Here is a 25,801-nt window from a genome sequence, read left to right on the forward strand (position 1 = left end):
GGTATGCGGGCCTCCCTCTGCTGCGGCCTCTCCCGTTGCGGAGCACAGGCTCCGGACGCGCAGGCTCAGCGGCCATGGCTCACGGGCCCAGCCGCTCCGCGGCATGTGGGATCCTCCCAGACCGGGGCACGAACCCGCGTCCCCTGCATCGGCAGGCGGACGCGCAACCACTGCGCCACCAGGGAAGCCCCTTGAATTTGGTCCTTTGATGTCTTTTGCATTCTACAAATGAGTGAATATTTTTAAACTTTTTACCAAAAAATTCTAATATATATAGTTTTTCATGAAAGCTTTCTAAAATGCTTTCACTGGCTTCTATATTTTGCAATGTGAGAAACACAAGAGAAATTAAGGTCTATTTAGCATCACCTTAATGCATGACTAGGATCCCCACCATAAATGCACTGCTAATATTGATCTTTTGTTAACACATTTTAAATATATAAAAACCACATAAGGTTGACAACATTCTTTCTCAGTATTAAGCATTATTTTGTAACTAAAAATTAATTCAAGAGATCAAAATCAAATATGAACCTCTATGTCCAAACAACAAAATGACTTCAAAGTGTTTAATTGACACATTTACAAAATAGGTAATCATTACCAAAAAACATTCATATCATAAAAGAGAAGAAACAATGAGGTCTGTTGCAAGATTCAACTTGTTAACTGATATACTTCCCTTATTTATAAGCTGCCAGTATTAGCTTTTGAGAAATAACCATTTTGCCTTCTCTGTGGCAGTCTCTATAATAGGGCTCTAATCCCTCTTATACCTGCATGTACTACAGCGATTGGAGAAGTCAAACACTCAATTTCCCAGCTTCCCTTGAAGGTAGAAACAGCCATGTGACTGAGATTAAGCCAATGAGATGTAAGCACCACCGCTTCCCTGGGTCTTGTTTTTCCTGCCTGCAGCAGGCATTGTGAGATGGTGAGGCAACTGTCGTGAGGAAAAGGCCAAGAACGTAGGACAGGTGTTGACATTACTGAGCCTCTGAACATCAGAGCTGCTGCTTTCTAAGAGAGACAAGCTCCTCCTTAGTTAAACTATCTTAAACTGCAGCTAAAAGCAGTTCTACTTGACAGTCTGAAAAATGAATACCAAACATAAGCACATAACTTGATGACTTTCATTCTAATTAAACCAACTTATCTGCATTCTGCCTCACTCTTACCAAATATCTAGGCAAAATGGTTCTCTTTAGTGCAGCTTCAAGTAAATGAAAATATTTTGTTCTATTAATAATACTTCTCCTGCCTTTCCTCAAAATATATGTACATACACCCCTCTCCTTTGCTAGAGTAATTGCCTTTAATCTTACTAGCTCAGCAAAAAGAATTCTCTTAGTGCAGTGAATTGCCTTCCCTTGAATCAATGAGAATATTAACTCTGAGGTTCAAAATGGCACTTTTCATAATAATTAATACAAGTATCTCATCTCCAGTTTCATAGAAAACCTGAATTCCAATAAACCTGGAGGCAAGGAATAGTTCTACATGGAAGATTCTTTTCCCTCCACTGACTCATAAAATTGAAACTAATAGGTTTCAAAATATGAGGCAGAATTCTGAACTAGACTGAACTGAAAGCTTTGGTAAGTCAGTGAGATCACTTCTGGACTTCTTAGAAGATGTGGCACTCTTCTGATGCTGATGAGATCTTCATTCGTGCCTGACATCCTGCTACGTTACCCAAAAGCCTGACAAATTCACTCTTTCCTTGCCCCTATTTACAGAGGAAATTACATCGTGGACGGGACAACACACTCCGTCAATATACTACAGCGCACAGCGTCCTGTGCAAGGGCTGGTCAAAGGGCCTGTTCTGTCTGGCTCCACGTAACCACCACCCTGTTGCTGGCACCTCTCTCTCCACATTCTATGCTCGGACATATTAAAATTCTTTCGTTTCCTTAAAGGAGCCAAACTCTCCCTCACCTCCAGGCTTTCACATGCTGTTTTCTCTGCCTGGAACACTTTTCGTTTCTTGGCTACTTCCTCCTAGCCCAGGGTCCCAGCTTCAATGGCACTTCTGGAGGACCTGGACAAAGTCAGCCTCACCTGCTGGGTGCTGCCCTACCACGACTGCCTCATGTTCTCTGCCTGTCTCCCTGGTAAACGTGGGCTGCGTAGGGGAGTTCCCTGGTGGTCTTGGGTTAGGATCAGGCACTATCACTGTTGTGGCCCAGGTTCAATCCCTGGTTGGGGAACTAAGACCCCACCAGCCATGTGGTACGGCCAAAATTTAAAAATTGTGGCCTGTGTGAAGGCAGGAGGCCACGTGTGACTCAGTCCTGGCTACATTTTCAGCATCTAGCACTGCACCTGCCACATAGTACATGTCTAATACATATTTGTTTATAAAACGAATGACTTAATCCTGAAATGTGAGAGACAGTTTGGAAGCAAGGGAAAGACTGGTCGGTGGCAAAGACCAAAGATATAAAATCCTTCAAAAAGTCCCGAAGCATTAGATTGGGTGATATGCAACTGTCAATATTTGACCATTTTCTACCTCTAAGAAGAGCATTTTCAAATTCTTCAATCTAAAAATAAAGCCTGAACTACAGTAGGCAGAGGGTAAAAACAATAGTGATTTCAAAGGACAGAGTCTTAGATTCTTGCAACCAATTAACTGTGGATAAATGAGGAAGAACAATTATGCAAAGGGTACTGAGGTGTGAGGACAGAACAGGGGGCAAACGGTGGTGTCGTGAAGAGAAAGAAATCAGGAGTATTCACCGAGTTTGGGAAATAGGGAGAGAATTAGTTTAGATAAGAAGAATTTTCAGTAACACATCCAGGGTTTTTTAATCTGTAGCCAGAAAATTCACAGAATTTGAGGTTGAAGAGACCTCAGAAATCATCTCATCTGATTCCTTCATTTTGTAGCCTTGTTTGGTTATGTGATCAAGGTCAATGACTTGGTTACTAGCATAACCAAGGCTACAGCCCCGGGCTCTTGGTATCCGGGCCAACTCCACTGCCACTGCAGCCACCACCACCACTTCTTTTATTAAGAATACAAACACATGCTACTGGGCTTCCCTGGTGGCGCAGTGGTTGAGAGTCCGCCTGCCGATGCAGGGGACACGGGTTTGTGCCCCGGTCCGGGAAGATCCCACATGCCGCGGAGCGGGCCTGCGTACCGCAAAAAAAAAAAAAAAAAAAAAAATAACCACATGCTACTTCTCAGAGCCCATGTGGATAAGAAGAAATGCGATGACTTCAATGTCTATCTTATTGGAAGATTTCTCAGACCCTCAAGTTATGTAATATGGATAAGCTCACAAAAGATTCTTACTGGGGTAAGTAGAATTACATTCTTCACATAATTTTAAAATGCTTCCCACACACAAAACTCTTTTTTCCATCACTGCTCTTCACTAGATCTAACAGAATTACAGCAAAATTCACAGCTGGAAAAATCTAAAAAAAACAAAAATCCTTAACAGAGGTCCCAGGTTTTAGTCCCATCCCTGCCACTGACTGTGTGCCCTTGGGCAAGTTAATTCACTTCTCTGGGCCTCCAACTTCCTGGTGTAAAATCAGGTAAACTAGAGCACCACTAAGTACACTCTAGCTCTAAAAATTACAACTGCAATCAAATGAATGTTTCAAAATATTTTTATGCAAATTTAAAAAATAAAGTGTACCCCAAGTATCACTATTAGTTAGTCAAACTCTGGTAATAAAAGCCTTGTGCCTTTTGCTTAAGTTGCCTTGGAAAGCTATCTGCTCCACAAAAATGGTACAAATAACCTAAAATGTTCACTAATGGAAGACTGGTTAAATAAACCATGGCTCATCCAACAACGGGATGTTACAAGACTACTAAAAAGAATGTGATAGATAAGTGTGTTAACCTGAAAATCGAAGATATATTAATGTTTAAAAGTAAGCTCGAGAAGAGTATATATGGTAAGCTTCCATTTCTGTATAACAAAATGGGATATAAAAAAACCTGCATAGGCTTATATGTGACTAGAAAATTACCGGAAGGATAAACAAGCACCCATGAGAGTGGAAGGGTGCTTCCTCTGTGGAAGGGTGCAGGGCCTGGGTAAGAAAGAGGCTCACTTGGAATTGTACAACCTTCTGTACTGTTTGATTCTCTTTTTAACTTGGAGTGTGGATTGATTTTTTTTCTTAAGTTAAAATTAAAAGCCATGACAAAATGCTGGATAACTTTGTATGAATATTTTAAAGTGCCATGGGTCAAGAACCACCAGAGGCTTCTCCATTATTCCATTTAAACAAAACTTATGTGTCTTGCAAGATTTTTAAAATTCTTCTTAATGGAAAACAAATATATGAATATAAAATCTAACTGAATGTGTTACTGGTTTTGATTAAAACATAGAAATATAATTTTAAAAGTCAAAAAAGTTAAAAGCTATTTGGAGCTATTTTAGATTACACAAATTATTGCAAATATGGGGCACCCTTTTATTTTTATTTTTCACCTTTTTATTCTTTAAGGTTGAAAAAGTGACAGTGGCATTTAGGCTGGGAGAGACAGAGCCACTGTTTCCCTCCCGACTTACACCATTTACCTTCAGCTGTCAGCTCAGATCGAGAGGGAAAGGCTGGCAGACTCCAGTGACAGGTCAAGGGGAGTTATGAAACGTGAGGAAGAGTCATCCCACAGAGCAGGGAGATACCCCTGGGAAAACTAAAAGCAGTCAGCTGAAAAAAATCGCTGGGGACAGAGATGGAAAACAAGACCCAGAAGGGCTGGCATTCACAGGAAACAATAAATCATCTATTTACATAGTCATGATCCTAGCACAGATACCACTAACCAGCCCCAATTCAATATAATAGCACTCCAGTTTTTATAGCATAAAATCAACTTAATTTACCACAGTTGCAATTGTATCTAAACAAGAGGTAGCCACAGTAGGCAAATGAATCCTCTAAAAGTGGGCACACAGGTTTACATGTGCCTAAAACATACCCTACATTTATTTCCATCTCAGGCACAGAAAATAAAAAGCAGATACAAGCATTAAAGATCAGAGGCAGTCTTTTGTGACTGCAAACGTTTCGACCATGAAGCCTGGAAAACTTAATTTGTGGTTCATTTCCTACCTCTCCACGGCCATTACGATGTTTTATTTCAGAAATGTTTAGAACGTGGAAATCTTTTAGCATACCAAAGCAGCCTAGTCCAATCTCAGTGAGGAACTAGGTGATGAAAACCTACAGAAACCCTCTCATTTCATCTCCTTCTTTAAAGGAGAGAGAACTGTTTGTCTTAATTTACCGGTGTCCTATTTCCAAATTCATGTGAAGTAAAATGTAATTGAACATGTGTTGATTTTTCCAGATTCGGCTGGTGTCAGAGCAGAGAGCTGAGAGCACCCCGGCAACAGTTCTGCTTTCAACAAACAAACCGAGCACACATCAGCTGGCAGACAGTAAAAGTACTATACACATGTGTTGAAACATAAGAGAAAACTGCTTATTTTTTTTTTTTTACAAATTATGCCTTGTTCTCTCATTAGAGCTTTCTTCCGCCAGTTATCTATCCCCTTAGAAAATTTCTGATAAACACCTGCAAGTTAATCAAGATGCCCCCCCGTGTAACGGTAAAGAGAGATCTGCGCAAGACAAACCTGTGTGGAAAATGACAGTGCTTTTCCTAAACCCTGAAGGGAGTCGAAGATTTCGAAGCAATCCTTTGGCAGTGAGTCGAACGTGAATGGTGGACAAGGAGAACTTGGGAGACAACAACATGTCTTCAGAGCAGGTGGAAAGATTTCACGGAAGAACCAGCTCCGTGGATTCTCACATACTGTCTTTTTAAACTCAGCACCCTTCTTCGAGGCCAAGAAATACAGCAAGAGAAAACATGCCTACGTGCCAGACGTCTCTCCACCGTACATGCACAAAAGAAAAACCCCAGAGCTATCCAAATGCTTCTGGCTTCCGTTTCTACTCCCAGATGTTGCCAAAACAATGCTCTTCCTCTGAATAAAATCTCCTAGCAGACCCAGCAGTCAGCAGCCTCTGAATGACATCACACCAAACATGCTTGTGGGGTTGTTATGGGTTTCATCAGAGATGGTGAAGGGGAGGAGAAAGTGGGTGGTCTTAGGTGCTTTATATAACAACCAATAATGTCACAGGTTCTGTAATGACTTGGAAGATCCTTAAGGGGAAATAACTACTTTGAGGAGTGCCTAATATTTATTTAGTAATTATAAAAAATTAAGACTTCATTAAAGTAATCTGTGTTCTGATTTTTAAAATTGTAATTATATTCACACTACTAGTGTGAATATGCCCAGTAGCACTAGGCATTTTTTTCAGATATTTTACATGTAAACCTATCTATAAACCTGATACCCTGGACAAAAAAAAATTTTAATGGCTTCAAGCAATAAATGTTCTCAATTACAATTTTAAATAAAATTCCTACTATAACACCTGGAACTAACATAGTGTTGTAGGTCAATTATACTTCAAAAAATGTTTTTACTATAATATACTAATGATAGATTGATAAAAGGTTAAAATTCAACTCTAACACTCATATTCTGAGGACTTCACTACTAGCCAGCAATAAAGGGTTAATGCAATTTCTCTACCAGATGTAATATAATAGTTCCAGAGGAATAAAAATTAGTGAGTATTCTAAGGACTCCACTTATTGCTTGACTAACTGCATTTATAGAAAATCAGGTGACCTCTCAAGATAGTAATGTTTTGAGACTAGGAACATCAGGAAGGTGTAACTATTGTTTATCAGTAAGAACTGAGATCTGGTAAATGTTTGAGTAGAGTCCTTTGTAAAAGCACATTAAAATATGGTGGCAAAAAAACCAAAAGAGGTTGAAAAGATAAAGGCACGGACGTAAGAAAACTGCACCTGCAAAATGCTCACTTAGGTAAGGCTAATATTATTAAACCAGGAAGAGTCCAACTCTTTTAATTTTAAAAAGCACAAGAAAACAATGTGTGAAAAATGATCGATGTGTGTTTCCAAGATTTCCAAGACTCAGTAACAGAAATGGATGTAGTTAACTGTTAACCATAAATGACTATTAAATGCTATGAGAATGTGCAGGAAGCAGTTACTCTTCAAGAAATTCTGTGGAGCATTTAGGGTGTGAAGAGGGAAGGAGACGGGCAGGAAAGGAAATTTTGAGTAATTCCTTCTCCCTTTTCACTCGCCGCACAGCCTGCCGCTTCAGAGGTTGTCGGGAGACCAACCCAATAACCTGCCGGGGGTTGGCCGTGGGAAAATTACAACCTGCTCCTGCACAGACGAGGCGTCTTGTAAACACTGCACCCACGGCCATGCAAGCACAAATAATCAAGGAACTGGAGTCCAGAAAAGCTACATTTAGGTGGTGCCTTTTCACTCTATCACAACTTGTTATTATTAAACAGCAACCTTTTTTCTGGATTCCGCAAATTAATTTGCCATAAAGCACCTCTCCTCCCTGCCCGCACCAAGAAAAGAAAAAAAGCTTGTAAAAACTAAGATAAACACAACACTGTAAAACAACGATACCCCCCTAAAAAGTTTAAAAACACTAAGATAAAAATCAGCATTAAAATTATAAACAGAAGACTAAACACTGATATTATTAAAGATAGGACACCACCCCCTATAGGATGTTTTCTGTTTTGTTTAGAAGTTTTTTTGTTTGTTTAGTTTTGTTAGTTAAGTAACAGTAAACTCTAATGTATCCTGGTTAAAGGGGAAACCCTTTAGCCTAGACTACCCAAAAGAAGAAATTAGCAACATGCCACCAATTCTTCATACTCATTAGAAAGTCTACTTGAACTACCCTAAGCTACACCACACAGAGTTAACAGTAATGTTGCTAACGATCTCTGTAAACAGCACAGCAAGTCTCCCTGCTTCTCCCTGTGAGTGACCCTGCGTGGCCCTGTGTGGCTGTGGCCTGCAGTGTCTCCCATCCTCTGGGGAACTCTTCCTTCAAAGGCAAAAAACAAAGGGAAAAAAAAACAAAAAACAAAAAACAGCACAGCAAGGAGCTACAAGAATAAAGAGAAGCAGTGCCAGTCAGAAGGAAAAGTCAAAAGTCAGAGGAGTAGTTGTTTGTATAGCAAAGTGTACACACACACGCGCGCGCGCGCACACACACGGAAAAAGATGTTTGAGATGAAAGACTAAGAACAGCTCAAGCTGGGTTTCCATCCTTTCCCAAACACAGTCTGCCCCCTGGTGGCAGTTGAGCACAAGTGCACCAAAGCAAAAGGACCCTTAACAGCCAACTCATACAATATACTACATACCAAGCACACTCCTAAACACTTTATATGTATGCACTCTTTTAAATTATCGAATAAGCAATTATTATATAGTTCCAATTACTTTTATAATATATATACTTCAGGGGCTTGGGGAAGCACAGATTTTAAAACGCTCAAAACGTTTCCTTGATTACTTATTTGATCAGCTGTTACCACTTGTACGCACACTGTAGTGTCTTTAGTTATACTAAATATAGAAGTACCCAAATTTAAGAAAGTGTTCATCTTTGTTATTATACAAAGTCTAAATTTGAATTAAGAGAACATAAGGATCACCAAGGACAGTAAGGAAAAATTTAAGGAACTTTTGGTACCTAAGATAGAAAAATGTAATTACAGTTATTAAAAATTAGGAATAAGATGAATTTTTATGTACAGCAAAACCCGTTAGGATGTCAAGTGGGAAAACAAAACCATGATTTAAATTTGTATGTGTATTAGGATGTCAACTTTGAACAAAGAGAATAACAAATACTGGAGCAAATATACCAAAATATCAGCAATACTCTGGGAGTTGGTGTAGGCATGATATTTAATTCCCTTGCTTTATGTTTCTGTATTTTCCCAACTCTTTTTAAACAGAGATCACAGAGTCAGAAAAATAAAGTTTCTAAAAAGCTTAAGTGGCAGAATACCTTTCTTAAAAGCGCATGATATGGACTGAGTTTCTATTAATGACACAAACAAAAACAATGAATAAATAATTGTATAAGGTCTTTGGCAAGGCTTAAAAAACGAAAGAAGGTATGTTATGGATGATATAAGTGTTTGGCAGGTCAATGTGTTATAATATCACAGTAGAGGTTCAAACAAGCATCACAGATCCCACTGCAGTCTGTGCAGAAAGGTGTGCATCTCATTAGTGACTGCACTTTAGAAAACAATGGCGTTATGACTCTAGCATATGCTGTGCAGGCTTGCTTAGATGCTAGGAAATACATCCCGCTAGGACAGATTTAATGATCATCAGGAATCTGGAGGTTAATATTTAAACCAGGGATTCAAGCGTCTCTATCCAACCAGTCTTCCCCAGAACTCCGCGGCACGTGGGATCCTCCCGGACCGGGGCACGAACCCGCGTCCCCTGCATCGGCAGGCGGATTCTCAACCACTGCGCCACCAGGGAAGCCTCATTTTCTTCATTTTGATGCATCATAATTTTTAAGTTCAAATCCCTATTCCAATGGTAGAAGCTTCAACTCAAGAGTCCAATTTTTCCACAAGGTCCTCTTCCTTAGTAGGGGAAAGAATGTCTAAGATATATTGTGACTGTCCAAACATTCACAGAAAACAATTAGAAAAAATTTCAACCTCCACCCACCCTTAAGATTATAAGTTTTTCAAGATCAGTTAAGATTATAAGTTTTTCAAGATCAGTGGCACTGCCTTTTATTTCTTTGGTCTCCCAAAGTAAGAGCAGTAATGTTTTATCCATGTACAATGTTTGTTTTTAAAAACTAAGAAAAAAAGCATATTCAATGTATAATTTTTTAAAAAAATAAAAGTTAAATTAGGGGCTTCCTTGGTGGCACAGTGGTTAAGAATCCGCCTGCCAATGCAGGGGACACGGGTTCGATCCCTGGCCTGGAAGATCCCACATGTCACAGAGCAACTAAGCCCGTGCGCCACAACTACTGAGCCTGTGCTCTAGAGCCCGCAAGCCACAACTACTGAGCCCGTGTGCCACAACTACTGAAACCCGCGTGCCTAGAGCCCGTGCTCTGCAACGAGAAGCCACCACAATGAGAAGCCCACGCAGCGCAACGAAGAGGAGCCCCCGCTAGCCGCAACTAGAGAAAGCCCCCACACAGCAACGAGGACCCAACACAGCCAAAAATAAAAACAAATTTTAAAAATTATTTTTTTAAAAAAGTTAAATTACCTGTACATCATAGTGCTCTGTAACCAGTTTTCTTAAACTTAAAAATTTCACATTTATCTTTCCATGGCATTAAATAATCCTCTATGTTGTTATTTTAATGGCTTCAAAAATGTCATTAAAGTGTCGGTGAACATAAACAACACCTGTTGCTAAACCATTCATACTGTTTCCAATTTTCCCCCTTCTAAACATTTCTGAAAAGCAATAAATAAGTCAACTATTTTCCTAGAATCAATTCTGATAAATGGAATTCCAGGGTAAAAGGCTTTTGTTATATGTCACCAAAGTGTCTCTGTCCAGAAAAGCTGTAGTAATTTATACCCCTTCAGTGGCATGTATGAGGCACCTGGTCCTCACGCATTCACCAATAGTGGGTATTACTCTTAAAAATAGACAAGAACTGACAGCACATTATTTTAATTGACGTTCGTAAACTTTTTTCATGTTTCTTAGTCCCTTATATTTCTTTTTTTGTGTCTAATTTTTTCTTTTCCCACCTTTTAATGAAATATAGTTGATTTGCAATGTTATGTTAGTTTCAAGTGTACAAAATAGGATTTCATATTTTATAAACTCCATTTTAAATTATTATAAAGTATTGGCTATACTCTCTGTGCTGTACATTACATCCTTGTATCTTATTTTATACCTAATAGTTTGTACCTCTTAATCCCCTTCTATGACATTGTCCCTCTTCTCTATCCTCTCCCCACTGGTAACCACTAGTTTGTTATCTGTGAGTCTGTTTGTTTTGTTATATTCATTCATTCTATCTTTTAGATTCCACAGTATTTGTCTTTTTTTGATTCGATACCAGCATAACCTCGTTTTATTGCACTTCATAGATATTGTATTTTTACAAATTGAAGGTTTGTGGCAACCTTGCGTTGAACAAGACTATTGGCACCATTTTTCCAACAGCATTTGGTCACTTCATGTGTCTATGTCACATTTTGGTAATTCTTGCAATATTTCAAACGTTTTCATTATTATTATATTTGTTATGGTGACTGGTGATCTTTGATGTTACTACTGTAATTGTTTTGTGTTTTGTATTTTTAAATTAAGATATGTACCTTTTTTAGACATAATGCTATTATTGCACAGTTAAGAGACTACACTATAGTGTAAACATAACTTTTATATGTACTGGGAAACCAAAAATTCATGTGACTCGCTTTACTGTGGTGGTCTGGAACTGAACCCACAGTATCTCTGACGTATGCCTGTATTTGTCTATATTGTGCAATGATCACCACAACAAGTCTGGTTATAGTTAACAGCCATCACCATGCTTAGAATGTTTTTGACAAACGGGAGGTCTAAAACTTTTGTTGTCATAATTAGTAACCCATTCTTTCATTGTGACATTCGTGGAAAGGCCTTTTCTATACAAGTGTATACTCTTAGTGCTCTTATCATTCTAATTTTTGTTTAAAACTTCAGTCTGGAATATATTTGCATGTCGTATATGAAGTAGGGCTCTAGCTCCTGATAAAAAGATAGTCCTTGTTCCAACAAGATTTACTAAACAATCCATACTTTTCCCTGATTTGAACACTAAATTTAACACATGCCGAAATAGCATATGCTTTTTTTTTAAATTTTTTAAAAAAAAATTAATTTATTTATTTTTGGCTGTGTTGGGTCTTCGTTTCTGTGCGAGGGCTTTCTCCAGTTGCGGCGAGCAGGGGCCAGTCTTCATCGCGGTACGCGGGCCTCTCACTATCGCGGCCTCTCTTGTTGTGGAGCACAGGCTACAGATGTGCAGGCTCGGTAGTTGTGGCTCACGGGCCCAGTTGCTCCGCGGCACGTGGGATCCTCCCGGACCGGGGCACGAACCCGTGTCCCCTGCATCGGCAGGCAGACTCTCAACCACTGAGCCACCAGGGAAGCCCAGCATTTGCTTTTTAAGTGTGAGAGGAGAGTTATAATCATAAACCAACACAGAAAGCCAGCCTCATCCTTATTCTCACCGGAGAAAGCGCTGGTCACACCGGTATTACCTCTTCAGAGCAGGTGTGCAACTCTCAACCCTTTCCCGACACTTGGAAGAGGGGATACAGAAAGCAACCCTATCCTCCTGTGCTGGATTTAGTGGTGGGGATGGAAGGAGCAGTGCATTTCCTACTTTCCAGGGCAGACACCACGGCACCTGAGACTGAGGGTCTTGTGTAAAAGAATCAAGGGGCAGGATAAATACAACTCTGGTGCTCTGGTATTCCTAAGAGCTTTCACGTGTGGTAGAACCATGGCAATAATAGTAATGGTACGTGTGGCATCTTCCTTATAAACAGTAAGCCAAGTTTTATTTAGAGCCAAAGTTGGCTAGACTCTTACAGCACCATAATCTTTAAATAAATTACAACAGCTAGACCCCATGAGGATGGTTCTTGACTTTCACTGGTTTTTCCTGCTTGAAGGATTTAAAATAATTCAACCTCCTGGAAAAGAGCTCTAAAAGTAAAGCCACTAGAACCATAAGAACAATGAAGAGGATTATCCTCATCACTTTCCCTAGTAGCAGAAGCAGCTATCATTTGAGAGTTTTTTATATGACAACTCTGTGACGTCAAAATTACTTCTATACTGGGATTTTTTCCCAAAATAGTCTCACGTTTCCAAATGAGAAATTTGAGGCTTCGGAGAGGCTTAGCAACTAGCCCAAGGTCAGGACACAGTGGAATGCGTCAATCCCAAGATTTCAACCAATAGCCAATGCCTGAAAAGTTCATTCCCTTTCTGTTCCTCTTCATTGTCTTACGAGATAATGGAACTGTCTTTGAAATGACTGATTAAAGGTTAAAACTAAAACAATGATACAGAATTTTCAACTATTAAACTAGTCAAATTAAAAAAAATAATAATACCCAACGTCGACCAGAGTATGGTGAGGCCAGCACCCTTATGTTGTCAGTCATTGTATAAATGGATATGAAGCTTTTGGAAAGCAATTTGGTTGAATGAAGTGGCTATAAATATGCATATGTTTTGATTTGTTTATACTAGTTTTAAGAATCTATCACAAAAAAACTTCCCTAAACTTTGAAGGTGATAACTGTAAAGATGTTCATCAGAGAATCATTTGTGAATGTGATACAGAAGCACCCCAAATATTACAGAGGAGTAGTTAAATGCTGCTGCATATGCTAAATGTAGTAGTCATTGAAGAGTGATTATTTATGTTAAGTGACAACAGGATATAAAGTTATCTGAATTTTATTTAAAATCACAAATTAAAAAAAACTAAAGGGTGATTTCTAAACCTCTACATGTTAAACTTTTTAGAACTTAGCAAATCACTAAAAAGTGATTATTGTACTCTAGTGAAAACATATGAAGTTGGTCAAATTTAATCTCCACCAGTTTGTTGCTTAAAAAAAAAAAACAAGAACCTATCTGAAAGCCATAAAATTTAATGCTCAGAGGAACATGTTTGTATGTGGAGGCAATGTCTTCTGTACCATCTAAAAGATGACCATTGCAAGCAGAATATAAAGAAAGCCAAGGTGCTTTGCAGTCATAGGCTATCAGAGCGGGGAGAAACCTTAGTGATCAATCATTTCAATTACACAGAAAAGAAAGCTAATATTAAGAGGTTACATGATCCACCCAAAGTCACTGGCTGCTTGGACACCACTTCTTAGCATCCAAGCTGTTCCTCCAAAGGGCAACACACTGTGACTTTTCCTCAGCAGGCTCATCATAATACTAGGTTAGTCTTAAGTAACGATAACTAACCATCAACTAGAAGTTTATGATTTTGGGAAAACACATGTTCATACCCCATAATCTAGATTAAATCACCATGCTGACCCCCTTAAAATACATCTCTTTCCACTGCAATTATCAGAGCATTGATTACTCAGGGTGAATTGAAGGTGCGCATTCCCAAACTCTGCATATGCCCCATTTCTACTCCGTGGTTAGAGGCTTTGCCAAGCAAAACCACAGCGTGATTCATACTGTTCATTTCTTTTCTCAATCCGTTGCTAATTTGCCATTCTGGTAACCTTACCTATCAAGGGTCACTGATATGTTGAGGGTCAGTGATAGGCTTTGGAAACAAGATATCATGTCAGTCCCACAATGTGCCAAAGGAAAATACCTAATGCTAATAGTTTTCCCGTGTGTGGAAAGAAGATATATATCGGAGATTATTTGTACTATGACTGCGAAAACAAATATCCTTTACAATATTTCATATAATCATAGACTTGAGACATGAATTAAGACCGCCTTTCCAAGTTTCATAAAACAGGCATTTAGACTTATTTAACCAGCCCCTTTACTGTGACCAATATCAATGGCAGCTTCCAAAGCACAGAAATGTCACACACAAATACCTCCCCCCAAAACTGCAAAACTTGTATTTTTAAGACTATAAAAAAATTGTTGCAAGAAATTAAAGGAGACCTAACTAAAAAGGAAGCCATCCTATACTCATGAATCAAAATACTTCATATTGTAAAGATGGCAATACTCCAGAAATTCATCTACAGAGTCAGTGTAATTTCTATCAAAGTCCTAGCTGACTTTTTTATGGAAATTGACAAGTTGACCCTAAAGTTCATATGGAAATTCAAGGGACTCAGAATAGCCAAAACAATCTTGAAAAAGAAGAACAAGTTAGAGGACTCACACTTCCTGATTTCAGAACTTATTACACCACAGTAATCAAAACAATGTGGCACTGACACATAGATCCATGAAAAGAGAGTGCAGAAACATAGCCTGACATTTACAGCCAACTGTTTTTAACAAAGGTGACAAGATATTCCAATGGAAGAAAGGATAGTGTTTTCAACAAATGGTACTGGGACAGCAGGAAATCTACACGCAGAAGAATTTAAGATGGATCCCCTACTTCACATCAGATGCAAAAATTAACTCAAAAATGGATCAAAGACCCAAGTGTAAAAGCTAAAAGTATAAAACTCTTAGAAGAAAACATAGGCGTAAGTCTTTATGACCTTGTACCTAAGCAATGGCTTCTTAGATATAATGCCAAATAGATACACAACTTAAGAAAATAATAACTGGATCTCATGAAAATTAAAAATATGCCTTAGGGGCTTCCCTGGTGGCACAGCGGTTGAGAATCTGCCTGCTAATGCAGAGGACACGTGTTCGAGCCCTGGTCTGGGAGGATCCCAAACACCACGGAGCAGCTAGGCCCGTGAGCCACAACTACTGAGCCTGTGCATCTGGAGTCTGTGCTCTGCAACAAGAGAGGCTGCGATAGTGAGAGGCCCGCGCACCGCCATGAAGAGTGGCCCCCGCTTGCCACAACTAGAGAAAGCCCTCGCACAGAAACGAAGACCCAACACAGCAAAAATAAATAAATTAATAAACTCCTATCCCCAACATCTTAAAAAAAAAAAAAGCCTTAAAGGGTACTATCAAAAAGTGAAAAGACAGCCTACAGAATAAGAGAAAATTATTTGCAAATCATATCTGATAAGGGCCTAATATTCGGAATATATAAGGAACTCCTATAATTCAACAATAATAATACAAATAATTTTAAAATAGGCAAAGGATTTGAATAAATGTTTCCCCAAAGAAGGTATACAAATGGCCAATAAGCTTCTGAAAGGTGCTCAACATCTGATGAGCCATCAGAGGAATGTAAACTGAAACCACAATGAGATACCACTTCATACCCATTAGAATGGCTATAATAAAAAAGGCAGACAAAAGCAAGTGTTGACAAGGATGTGGAGAAACTAGACCACTCATACATTGCTGGTGGAAATGTAAAATGGTGCAGCCACTTTGGAAAACACTCTAGAAGTTTCTCAGTTAAACACAGAATTATCATATCATCTAGCTTTCAGATAAAGTTATCTGATTTTCTAACATACAGTCGTTTATAGCATACTAGCTATCCTTTTCTCCTAAATATTAGGATTCGCTGGAAATTTAAAATGAAAATCTCAGTGTGCAGAATTGTTCTTTTGGCTTTTAAAATTAGTTTGGTAAACATATATGTTTAAACTCAGGCTCTTGCGAACCTTTAGAATTTAAATTGCTCTGCATGGCTGGGCCCTCTCTAGCTTTAAGAGCCCACAATAGGTCACGCTTCCCTACCTTATTAAGCTATGGAAACCAAACATGTCTTGGGAGCCTCAAGGATATTAGTTATTCCATATTTAAGGTTACCCACCCCATTTTCTTTAATTATTATCTATATACAGGGGGGTCACAAATTTATACTTCCTGCCCAGGCTTCCCTCACTAGACCATAGCCTTTAACCAGGCCTCTCATAGGAACAAGTAACCCTCCTTCCTAAAACTTATTGCAATTGTGATTTTATATTTTTTTGTGCAGTCCTTTGACTTTCCTGTAAGCTTTCTGAGACAAGGTCCTTGCTCGTTTTGGGCAAACCTTTATATCCTTAGCAGCCAGCACTGTCACGATGCACGATAATCTGTAGTCAGTTGGATTGGAAGAATCAACATTGTGAAAATGACTCTACTAACCAAAGCAATCTACAGATTCAATGCAATCCCTATCAAATTACCACTGGCATTTTTTTACAGAACTAGAACAAAAAATTTCACAATTTGTATGGAAACACAAAAGACCCCGAATAGCCAAAGCAATCTTGAGAACGAAAAATGGAGCTGGAGGAATCAGGCCCCCTGACTTCAGACTATACTAAAAGGCGACAGTAATCAAGACAGTATGGTACTGGCACAAAAACAGAAATATAGAACAATGGAACAGGATAGAAAGCCCAGAGATAAACCCACACACATATGGTCACCTTATCTTTGATAAAGGAGGGAAGGATATACAGTGGAGAAAAGACAGCCTCTTCAATAAGTGGTGCTGGGAAAACTGGACAGCTACATGTAAAAGTATGAAATTAGAACAATCCCTAACACCACAACTTAGGATTTTTTAACTTTACAGTAATGCGAAAGCAATACGCATTCAGTAGAAACTACTTCGACTTTTGAATTTTGAGCTTTCCTCGGGCCCACCGTATGGGGAAAGACACTTCCTCCTGATGCTGGGTGGCAAAGCCCCAGCTCCCCACCAGCCACGCGACCACACCAGGAGACAGCGGATAGATGCAACCACCACGGACCCAGACAAGCACTCTGCTTGTCAGTACAGTAGTCAATAAATTACACGAGATGGTCAGCACTTTATTAAAAAATAGTCCTTGCATTAGATGATTTTGCCCAACTATAGGCTAACCTAGGTGTTCTGAGTGCACTGAATGTAGGTGAAGCTAAGCAGTGATGTTTGACACGTCAGGTGTATTAAATGCATTTTCAATTTATGATATTTTCAACTTACCATGGGTTTACTGGGACGTAACCCCATGGTAAGTTGAGGAAGATCTGTACAACAGAAGCAGCAGCCAAGGAACCAGTAGGAGAAATAATGGTTTTTATTTAAAGACAGTCACGGCATGGAAGCAACCTAAGTGTCCATCAACAGATGAATGGATAAAGAAGATGTGGCACATATATACAATGGAATATTACTCAGCCATAAAAAGAAATGAAACTGAGTTATTTGTAATGAGGTGGATAGACCTGGAGTCTGTCATACAGAGTGAAGTAAGTCAGAAGGAGAAAAACAAATACTGTATGCTAACACATATATATGGAATCTAAGAAAAAAAAATGTCATGAAGAGATTAGTGGTAGGACGGGAATAAAACACAGACCTACTAGAGCATGGACTTGAGGATATGGGGAGGGGGAAGGGTAAGCTGGGACGAAGTGAGAGAGTGGCATGGACATATATACACTACCAAATGTAAATTAGATAGCTAGTGGGTAGCTGCCACATGGCACAGGAAGATCACCTCTGTGCTTTGTGACCACCTAGAGGGGTGGGATAGGGAGGGCGGGAGGGAGGGCCATGCAAGAGGGAAGAGATATGGGAACATATGTATATGTATAACTGATTCACTTTGTTATAAAGCAGAAACTAACACACCATTGTAAAACAGTTATACTCCAATAAAGATGTTAAAAAAAGAAAAAGTCTGTAGTCAGTGTGTTATAATAATACGCTTCTCCCCTTTGATTTGCCGTTCTAATCCTCAGTGGACTTAGAAGCCATACAACTGTCCTATAACTGCATACTAAAGAAGAGAATTCAAGTAGTGGATGGGGACCTAATCAGCTATAGAGAAAATATAGAAACTTCTATATTTTAATGAATCTTCTATGGCTTCTCAAGAGACAAAGCTTTTTGATTTCCAGTTGACGTTCAAAGGTTCAGTGAGTGAGGCTGCAGGCTGGCTTAGAGATGGATGTGACTTTGTTCAATAGAAGTATAAAAAAGAAAAGAAAAATGTTAAATGGCTGAACAATTAAAGGTGTTAAAATCTATCTTGAGATTATTTAGCAATTAAAGACTATGCACTTTTAAAATATCCTATTTCTCGTAAAAAAAAAAGTACATTCTCTACATCTCCACATTTTAAATATTAAATATGCTCCACATTTGGAAAAAAATCATTATTTAAAAAACAAATTATCTGTGATTAATAAAACGTCCTTCTGCATCAGATGGCTTGGCAACTGTGCTCAGCAAGTTTTAACCCTATGCTGATCAAGGTCATAAGCAGTTATGTTTATGCCACAAACCTGAAATTACATTTATAAACATACTAGTGAAAAAAATCACTGCAAATACACTTGAATACTTGTAATGATAATATAACTTTACAAAAAGATTCTTTTTCCCCATCCATATTTAAGGTGTCACTTACCCGCATTCAAAGCTGTATATAGACCTTTTCTTGAAGGACCTAAAATAGAAATATTTATGTTTTATAGAAAATATCATACAAAAATAAACCATTTAAAAACTAAGTTTTTTTTCCAAAAACAATCCATTAACACCTAAATTTTAGGTTCCAGATGGGAAATTCCACTGAGATTTAATCAACTTTACTGAGTTTATACTTAGAATATCTAAGGATAAAATATTCCAAATAACATCAAAATAGTAGCTTAAGGGTGATATTATTCATTGTCAAAATTAAATATGCTAGGACAAACTACAGTATTTTTTCAGTTCAAGAACTGCTGAAATCCAAATTTTAACAGTACTAAATTTATACATGTATTACACACTTTATGCTATTCCACTGCTGATAGAGCAAAAAGGCCCAGACTACAAAACATAGCTACTAGGGTGTGATTTCTAAAATTGCCAAGTATTAAATCCAGTTCTCTTGCTATTCAGCTATGAAGGAAAACATACTTAAGCTTTTCCTCCAAACTGATACAATATAAAATACAACCAGGGGAATTCTTTCACAATGTATATGTGTATTAAATATAATTTTAATTGTCAATTATACATCAATAAATCTGAAAAATAAATTCAACCAGGAGTGGTACCAGGTACAGAGCTACAAAGATAAGCCACTAGAAGACTGTGAGCACATCTTCCTGACATGAAAGAATCATTTCTAGGGCAAGTCACCTGCAGATTACTTAGTTAGAACAGCTGTCACATTCTGTGGAATTTTACAGAGATGACAATCTCTTAAAATATGTGGTTGTTATAAATGGACAGCATTGATTCCCAGTCAAGTAAAACCTCTGTGATACAAAAGCTTACAAATTCAATGGCAAGACATTTTAGAATACTGAGGTTCTCTGTTCTGCAAACGTATCAGAGAAATCATGCCGTTCTAACTCTCTGAAAGTTATCTTAGTATCAAAGTTCGACATTTCTTTCCAGTTACTGGTGTATGTGTAGATTACAGGGCTTTATCATCATCTATAAAAACCATACATTCATATACTGATGTCATCCCACCGCGGGGTAATTTGATGCATCAGAAATTTGCTTAAAACCCTGGAAGATGAGAACCTGCTGGTACCCAGAAGAATCTTTTTGCCAATATCTATGCCTATTCTCTCTTGAATTCAGTAGAAAAGAAAGTGTTGCTAAACATTCACTAGGTAATTAACCTCGAGTTACCATGTGATCCTTTACATACATATGTAACACACACACACACAAATGTTGAGAAGGACACAGAGCAACAGACACACACTGCTTTGAGAGACTAACACATTTCTGGAAAGTTACTTAGTAATATGATAACAATTTCACAAAGATTCACACAGTTTAACCCAGTGGTTCCTCTTTTAGGAATACCCCACGGAAGTAACTAGAACCTGAAGCAATGACTAGTATTCACATTCAAAGATGTTCATCTCAGTATTACGTGCCATAGTGAAAGTCAGAAATTGTCCAGGAACCAGGGAATTGGAAAACAGGAGACTATTTCATAGCCATTTAAAATGAAGACACTCTCATGATATACTATTAAATTAATAAAAAGCAAGACACAAGAGAATGTACTTAATATGCCCTGAGTTTTCTTGAAACAAAAACAAAGCTATTATATATGCAGAGGGAAAGAAAAGGAGGAAAGGCAACAGTTATTCATGGGTGACGGGATGAAGGAGGACGCTGTACGTTTCTGTGCTTTTTAAACCCTCTAATATAAATATGCATCACTTACTACAGCTCAAGCTTCTCATTCACAGTTATTCTTTCAGTTAAGCAATCTTTCAATTCACTAAGCAACAACTGCTCATGTGCTTCAGCTCCACTGTGATAAAGCTGCACGAAAGCATTCCATATGAAGTATATACCACATATGTTGTAAACTTGAAAGTTAACCTTCATAGCTGTAGCAATCACGAAGTGAGCGATACAGAGAAGAAGAGATAAAGAACGTGGGGGTGGGGCGCGGGGGGACATGGTTGGACCAAAAGTGTGAAGTAAACCATGCATTTCTATCTCATTATTCTAGATCACCACCTTCGCATAATTTAACTCTAGAAGTTTCATTTATTTTCACCTTATACCTTTGCTCTATCTGCTGATTTATATGTATCAAGTTTTAGCTATAGAACCTACATACTCTCAGAACAAGAATAGCTCCATCAGTGTAAAAATGTATTATGTCTTTATTCACCAGATTTTTTGTAAATAAATATTCAATATACCATGAACCTAAATGCCAAAATTCAACCTCCTATAAGCCAAGGACTTAAAAAGCCTTGCCTTCCTCTTCTCTCCACAGTGAGGTCCATACCTTTTGGAGGAGTCTTTAGTAAGTGCGCATGGGCTCGGGGTACCAAAGGCTTCAAATATAAGGACCCTGAGGAACCATTCTGAAATGCTGGTTTTGGAGGTTTTTCCTCATATTTGATGACAGCGTTATTACCAGCTGGAATAAAACAGAAAAGTACATTTTATTTTTACAGATAAACACAGTATGAGTCTTCCACGACCTATCTTTCCTCTTTAAATCAACAAGTGCTCACTAAGCACCTACTACGTGCCAGTCGTTACTGTATGTTGGGGATACAAAGACGGATAGTAGGTAGTTCCTGTCCTCAGGGATGCAGGGTGAACGGTAACCAGGGTGACCTACATCTTGGCACAGCCCAAGTTTATGCCTCTTTTCCAGGGCAGCTTTCATCCCAGATAAAAGTTGGGAGATATTTTGGTATCTTTGGGGGTCCTGGAACCAATCCCCTGTGGATACCAAGGGACAACTATAATGTACAAGCTCCTCGGTAGCTGCAAAGATGAGATCTGGTTCTGATCTTTCTCTGCCACTGCAAGAAGCTGAAACTCCAACATCTGCCCTAGAACAAAGGCACCTAAGCCCTAAAGCTAAAATATAAAAGGGAATTCCACCTAAATAATAAAAACCATCTTTTATATTACACGTAAACCTTTCCTCTCTCACTCACACAGGAATCACCTCTGGGTGGGGGGGGAGTTTCCAGGCACTAAAAGAATTGAAGAAAGGACTTCTGGAGAAAGTTTGAGGCACTAGCCAATGGTGCTTAGGCTGTGGTACAATTCTGAGTCCACGACAGGTAACTAGGCAAAGGGGGCTCCCACAGAAGCAGACCTATACTATTTCCTGGGAAAAGGTCAGAGTAAAGGTGAGCAAATACTATATTTTAGGTATAATATGTCAACGGGTCCTGGAAAGGGCATCTGCTATTTTGCTAGTCTCTGATTTTGCTTCTCTTTCTTCACTAAAGACAATCCTAGCATATCAAAAGACAGTGACACTTCGAAATAAAGAACACAGCTTTACAAAAATAGTGATAATTTGTAGCTTGTTGGTTTTCTACCAGAATGAAAATCTGAAACCACGGAGAAACCTTTAGACAAAGCCTCCAGTAGATGTCTTGCTTACTCTTGTTTCTTCTTCTGTCCAATAATGACTGAAGCCCTTGGCATCAAAAAACTCAACATCTTTCAGTTGCATGAGACAACTATGTAGAGTATATAAACCTATATATGTTTATATAGGTTCTTTTTAAACTGTGAATTTCCTCTTCACATTTATGGCTTCTCATTGGATTAAAAAATAATAATAACCCAATTCTTCTACTGTTTCCTTAAGATTTGTATGGGACAGGGGAAAGGCAGAGGAAAAAGAAAGAGCAGGGCCTGTGTCCTGCGCTCTGAATTCAAAATGAGAATGCATTTTCACATTATATTTTTGCTAAAGGTGTATCGGGTCCGTAACCAGGTCCTATGAAATAGTGTTCCCGGCTCTGGTACAGTTGAGAGGATTCCGTATTAGGAATTTAACCAGCATCACCATCACTTACTGCACTGTTTTCGGCTGAGGGTATCTACATTTTAAAATCTCCTAAGGGTCAAAAACCTTACACGAAAGACTTGAAAAGGCAAAAATAGTACCCGCATGTAAAGATAACAACATACAAAGCTGCTTCAAATTTTATTAAGTGGTATAACAAAAATGGAGGGTGAGGAGAGCAGCAGCAATGATCTAATTAAAGATTTAAAAAATCAGTATTTCCTTATCATTCTAAACTTCCCCTTTTAATTCTCCATAATTGAGTAATCTTTGAAAAAGTACAGTGTCCAGAGGCTTAGCTCCTACAAGGAATTTTAACAGCACTGCTTGGCTCTTCCTAAGGGATTATCACGTCATACACAACACTCAAGAGTGTAAACACAGCACTTTGCCCTTTTCTCTCCATAACTCAGGAGGAAAAAATCCTAACAAAAATACTTTGAGGGCTTCCCTGGTGGCGCAGTGGTTGAGAGTCCGCCCGCCGATGCAGGGGACACGGGTTCGTGCCCCGGTCCGGGAGGATCCCACATGCCGCGGAGCGGCTGGGCCCGTGAGCCATGGCCGCTGGGCCTGCGCGTCCGGAGCCTGTGCTCCGCAACGGGAGAGGCCACAACAGTGAGAGGGGCCCGCGTACCGCAAAAAAAAAAAAAAAAAAAAAAAAACAACTTTGAAAGTTTTACAGTTCTGTATTCCCATAAAAGTTAACCTTTTTAATCTATCTCCCCTTGCTAACCACACAAACCACTAGTATGTTTATGTCACCATATACTTACTGGGCCAGAGGGAAATCTGGAGGTTCATTCACTACCTGGTTTCCAGGCTTAATTTCCCCTCCACCAACCCAGATTGGATTTTTTATAATTTTTTTCTAAATAATCTTCAACACCCAATTCTAACCATCCAATTCCGTTCTAATAATCAACACTTATAATCACAAATTTCTTTATTACCGACCTTGATCCCTTTCTTCACCTCACATTTCTAGAAAGGGGTGAGGTGTCAACATTATTTACAAATATTTATAAATTTGAAGACAGCTAGGCATTTTTCTCTAGGCTAAACTGTCCCAACTCCTACAACAGAGCTTACAGATGTCACATTTAAACCTGGTAAAGACATGCTGTCATTCTCCCCTGATCCACGTCAAGTCCCCCTACAAGGAGCCACCTATTTGTTCTTCCTGTGCACAGATAACACTTCCAATATTAGGCCAAATCAACACAGAGCCTTCCCTCCTACTGACAAGTTTCTGTCAATTTCCTATCCTTTTTTTCCAATTCCCTCTTTCTCCAGAACCTGGAAACTTGGTTTCTCCCAAGTTGACAGGGAGCTAATGTAAATTATAAATACTTAAGATACTACTACTATAAAATTCAACATAACTTTTTAAAGGATGGATGGGGAATGATTTCAGAGTCTTAAAAAAATGGAACCAAAATGTCACAGAGCAGGTTTTTTAGACTTTCATGTAAAATGGTAGTGGGTTTCAATCAACCTTTCAACTTAAGCTAAATCAAAATCCAGGAAAGGAAGTAAATGATGTTATCAGTCTCAACCATGTATTATAACGATCTGGGGACTTCCCTGGTGGCGCAGAGGTTAAGAATCCGCCTGACAATGCAGGGGACATGCGTTCGAGCCCTGGTCCGGGAAGATCCCGCATGCCGCGGAGCAACTAAGCCCGTGCGCCACAACCGCTGAGCCTGCGCTCTAGAGCCCGCGAGTCGCAACTACTGAGCCCGCGTGCCTAGAGCCCGTGCTCCGCAACAAAGCGAAGCCACTGCAATGAGAAGCCCGCGCACCGCAACGAAGAGTAGCCCCCGCTCACTGCAACTAGAGAAACCCCGCGGGCAGCAACGAAGACCCAACGCAGCCAAAAATAAATAATAAATAAATAAATTTATTTTTAAAAACTTATAAATAAAATAACAATCTGGATTTGAGTCTTACTTTTCTTGACATATTTTAAAAATTATACTCAGCAGCAAATAAGTCACCTACATCGATTTTGAAAAACTGAATTGAGTTTAATTTACAGACCTATTACGAATCTGTACGATCCTAAATCCACGCTTTTCATTTCTAAGCTTTAAACACAAAGACCTTCAGTTTCCAAAGGACTCGGTGAAAGGATTTCTCGCTAAGGCAAAAGACACATTTCTCACGAGGCACAATATTCCTGTCTTGCTGGCTCTGTCACACTCAGAACAGAGGTGCTGTCCTGGAAACAAACTGTCTCACTGCCACCCTTCTCGCATCAATTTGTTACACGTGAGGGTCAAAATCCATATTTCAAGGATAAGATGAGTTTGACCCAGGGTACAAACACACACACACATTTACATTTATATGTGACACATATATACATATACATACACACATATGCACACACTCATATAAACACACACACACACTCTGTCTCTGATCATCTACTATACACACTCCCCCCTTCATTCTTCCCCACTTTACTAATGGTGGAGACAAAGTGTGCTGAGCAGCACAGTCTTATGACCAACACTTGCACATCCTTCCGTTTTCTAAAGGCTCTCCTCTAGGCTGACCCTACCTTGAAGGATGTACTTTGCTACGAGGCGTGATGCCCTTAAAGTATTTCTCCTGCCCTCTACTTCCATTCCTAATGGGGCAGCCGGTTGGCTATCCTGGCGATATCTAAATGTTCTCTCTTCTGGAGTTATTATATGCAAATGATAAACTCTTCAGTGGCACAAGCTCCAATATAAATAAGAGAAGCACATTAGTTTCAAGGAATGGAATGGAATGGAACCTATAATATGCGAGTTCTGGTCCTGACTGGGCCACTGCCTAGCTGTGCTGAATCACTTCACCTCTCTGTGTATGAGAGGGTTTGAACACCAAGTGTGGAAACAGACGGTGCATACGGTGTCCCAGGGTCCCCACTCACTGATTATGGTGCTTGGTCCCACTGAGGCCGAACACACACTCAGAATTCTCCTAAACC

General features: G+C 39.1%; 1 protein-coding gene across 6 annotated transcripts in view; it reads right to left on the reverse strand.

Annotated features, from left to right (window-relative positions):
- MTUS1 (microtubule associated scaffold protein 1) overlaps positions 1 to 25,801 on the reverse strand; it is a 168,651-nt gene that overhangs the window by 55,155 nt on the left and 87,695 nt on the right. For 5 of the 6 annotated variants that reach the window (XM_007117250.4, XM_055080992.1, XM_055080988.1 and 2 more), the window contains 2 exons: positions 21,286 to 21,420; positions 18,931 to 18,969 (listed from right to left, as the gene is read on the reverse strand). In XM_007117250.4, the coding sequence (XP_007117312.2) occupies positions 18,931 to 18,969; positions 21,286 to 21,420 (174 nt within the window). Of the gene's footprint in view, positions 1 to 5,627; positions 6,039 to 18,930; positions 18,970 to 21,285; positions 21,421 to 25,801 lie in introns of those variants that run through there. The other variant, XM_007117253.4, reaches the window with a different exon arrangement.

Source organism: Physeter macrocephalus, chromosome 20 (assembly GCF_002837175.3).
Source record: "Physeter macrocephalus isolate SW-GA chromosome 20, ASM283717v5, whole genome shotgun sequence".
Classification (NCBI taxonomy): domain Eukaryota; kingdom Metazoa; phylum Chordata; class Mammalia; order Artiodactyla; family Physeteridae; genus Physeter; species Physeter macrocephalus.